This window comes from Leucopleurus acutus, assembly GCF_964270905.1.
Source record: "Leucopleurus acutus genome assembly, chromosome: 20".
Classification (NCBI taxonomy): domain Eukaryota; kingdom Metazoa; phylum Chordata; class Mammalia; order Artiodactyla; family Delphinidae; genus Leucopleurus; species Leucopleurus acutus.
The window spans coordinates 50,356,494-50,359,470 of NC_139162.1; the positions used below are offsets into that span (position 1 = coordinate 50,356,494).

At 65.6% G+C, this 2,977-nt stretch overlaps 1 protein-coding gene across 1 annotated transcript; it reads right to left on the bottom strand.

Annotated features, from left to right (window-relative positions):
• Positions 1 to 831: 831 nt before the first annotated feature.
• On the bottom strand, positions 832 to 2,657 carry PNMA8B (PNMA family member 8B; the record flags this gene model as incomplete). The annotated part of the gene is given in 8 exon segments (XM_082861916.1): positions 832 to 1,074; positions 1,076 to 1,289; positions 1,291 to 1,625; positions 1,627 to 1,703; positions 1,706 to 1,790; positions 1,792 to 1,937; positions 1,940 to 2,075; positions 2,079 to 2,657. Coding segments are annotated over 8 exon segments (1,815 nt in total).
• Positions 2,658 to 2,977: the final 320 nt, after the last annotated feature.

Consider the following 2,977-nt stretch of genomic DNA (forward strand, 5'->3'; position numbering starts at 1 on the left):
TCCCAAACTGAAAATGTTGCAAATAATTCCCACTCTTTGAAAACACCGTGCTGGTTGAGTGACAGATTCGGTGTCTGGGCACCAGCAGGTGGCTTTGGCCTTGAGGAGCTGGTGCATTTGTACCAGCTACACTTCAGATGGCCAGGGCAGGTGTGGGTCCTCTCTCTCTTCCTTCCCCTCCTTCCTTGGTCCTGGTCACCAGAGCCCCGCCCCTCCCTTTCCCTCCCCCACCTCTTTTACCCTCCCCCAGGAGCAACCCCTCTGCCTCTCAGGCTTCTCTTCCTGGAATCATCTCCTCCCCCAGCAGGGAGGTTCAGCCTTCCTGACTGAAGGCTCAGCTACATCCTGACACCCCCGCGCGGCTGGGTGGCCAAGCCTCCATCACAGAGCCCGGCCCCCATCAGATTGGGGTGGAGGACAGGGGCACGGAGACGCTGGCCAGAAGCATGAGTCTGGAAGGGATCGGGGCTCTACGAACAGCCAGAAAGAACTCACTGGCACTGCTGGCCTCGCCCGGTGCCCGGTGTCCACGTACACGCTCACCCCTGTGCTAACGCGGGAGACCCAAAGACAATCCCGCTGGGGGGGCCTGAGACCCCGTCCCATCACCTAGGGCTGCTGCCTCCGCGGGCGCCCGTTACACTCTTCCTTCTTCCCTTGGGCTTGCTCTCGCCACCTGCAACGGAGGGACTGAGAGGACAGGGGAGCGAGCGGTGGGCGGGCGCGCACTTTAGAGCTCAGTGCCCACGGTTCAGCGGTTGCCGCCTCCGCGGCGGGGAGGGCCGAGGGGCGGACTGGGGCCCCACCGGCAGCTGCAGCCTCGCCGTGGCCTTAGTGGCATTTGGGGGGCAGCCTCTTGCCCCGACCAGCCTTCTTCCCACGCGTGGACTTGGAGCCGGCGGGCGGCCGAGCCCTGGGCTGGCCGCCCTTGGCCTGCGCCCCAGCGCCCGCGCGCCCCTTCCTGCTATTGCTTCCTGTCGCCTTGTCCTGGGCTTCCGTCTCGGGAGGGATGCCCAGCCCGCCGGGGCCGCCGCCTCCCCTTCGGGTTTTGCGGGTCCCCGACGGGGCGGGAGCCGCTGCCCAAGCCCGCCCGATCCGGGGCCCTAAAGGCCGGGCGGGCCCGCTTGGCCCGGGGCTTCCTGGACGCTTGGTCCTCGGGCTCAGACTCCTCGCTCTCCACGTCCTCCGACTCCCTTTTCCCGCGGGCCGCCCGCAGCGCCAAGACCTCCCCGAGGTTGCCTTTGGCGCATCTGAACCTCCCGCTCTGCCAGGCCTTTTCCTTTTCTTCCTATCACCTCGGCCACGTCCTGGGCATCCAGGAGCACCGCTAGCTCCAGGAGACCGCCCTCATCTTCCTCGTCCTCGCCCCAGCCCCCCAGCGGGCCACCGGGAGCCTTCTTCCCTTCGCAGGTGGTCCGAGGCTCAGCCCCGGTGGAGATGCCTCCCAGCAGGTGAGCGCCGTCTTTGGTCTTCCTCAGGACCACGGCGTCCACCTGGCGGCCTGCCTCCTCCACCTTCACTCGGGTTCCGGAAGTGTCCTTGGCCATGACGGACAAGACCTCGGGCAGGGCAGCTTTCTTGTCGCTCCAGCCCAGAAACTCGATCACAGAAGCAATTTTCAAACGTCTCATCGCAGGCGGAGTGGCCCGCGGGGTCTGTACAAGGCACAATGGCCACAAACTCGGGAATGTCCACCCCCCTCTTTCTTGATCCCCGTTTTCCTGAGACTCGCTTTGGGAGGCGTCGCTGCCCATGGTCTCCTCGTCCGACGTGTCTCTCACTGCGAGTAAGTAGGGCCACTAAGTCTGGAATTTCGCTCCGGTCTTCTTTGATGTTCAGGCTGATCGACTCAGCCCCAGGAGGATCGTTCTCCATCTTCCTCTTCTTGGCTTTGTCCGTCACCGTTGCCACGGCCAAGAACTCGCCGGGACCGTTCCATCATCTCCTTCCCTCTGGAGGGCCCACTTCCTAACAGGCTCCTTCGCGGCGGGCTGGAGGGTGGCGTACAGAGCGCTCTGTTCGCCATCCCCGCTCAAGTCCTCCTTGCCCATCTCCTCGATCGTGATACCCAGGCTCTAGTCGGGAGAGTCTTGGGACTCCCGCTCCCCGACGTGGATGGCCGCCCTCCACGACGCTCTTCTGGCCCACCTGCTGCCTCTGGTTCTGTTTCTGCGACCCCGACGGCCCCTCCTAGCACCTTTGGCTGCACCAGGAGGGGGGCCAGCCTCCCTGACCCCCCGCTCCGACCCCAGAGCCAGGGTCTCCGAAGCGGGAGGGGTGGGCGTGTCCCCGGGGGCCCTGGCCACTGCGGCCTGTGGGGGCCTTTTATCCAACAGCAAGCGTTTCATCTGCCTCAGGACTCTCGTGCCCTCCGCGCTGTCCTTGCACAGAACCCTCCAGAAGCCGTCCTTGCCCGGGATCTCCCCGGGGATGGCACCGTGATTAATGCCCTTCACAAACTCCATCAGGGAGGCCTTGGCCTTCTCGTCCCTCACGGCCCGCGTGTTCCGCAACCTGAACTTGCCCAGGGGCAGCAAGGCCGGCTTCAGGACGGCTTCGATGGCTGTCTGCTCCAGGTCCTCCGGGATGCCGGTGACCAGCAGGGCCCTGTGCACGTCCACGGCCAGCCCCCTGCACCAGTCCCCCAAAAGGCTCATGGCCACGGTGCCGCCGCTGGCGCTGACAGCGGAGCAGGAGGGAGCCCGAGGCGGACGTGGGCTGCGGTCCCCTGTGCAAATGCCACTCTGGAACAGCGCCACAGGGCTTGGCGTTCAGGTTCAGGTGAATGTGGCAAGGCTCGGGCTCCAGCTGCCCCTGGGCGGCTGACGCAGCGTCTTTTCCCGAGGCCCCTCCCCACAGGGGTCCTAGCATCCACAGGAAGCTTACGAGTCAAACCCAGGGGTGCCACCGGCCCGGCCCCTCCGCCCTTTGTTCCTGACAGAGGCTGAGTGACACCGCGGCGCCCCGGACAGGTGCT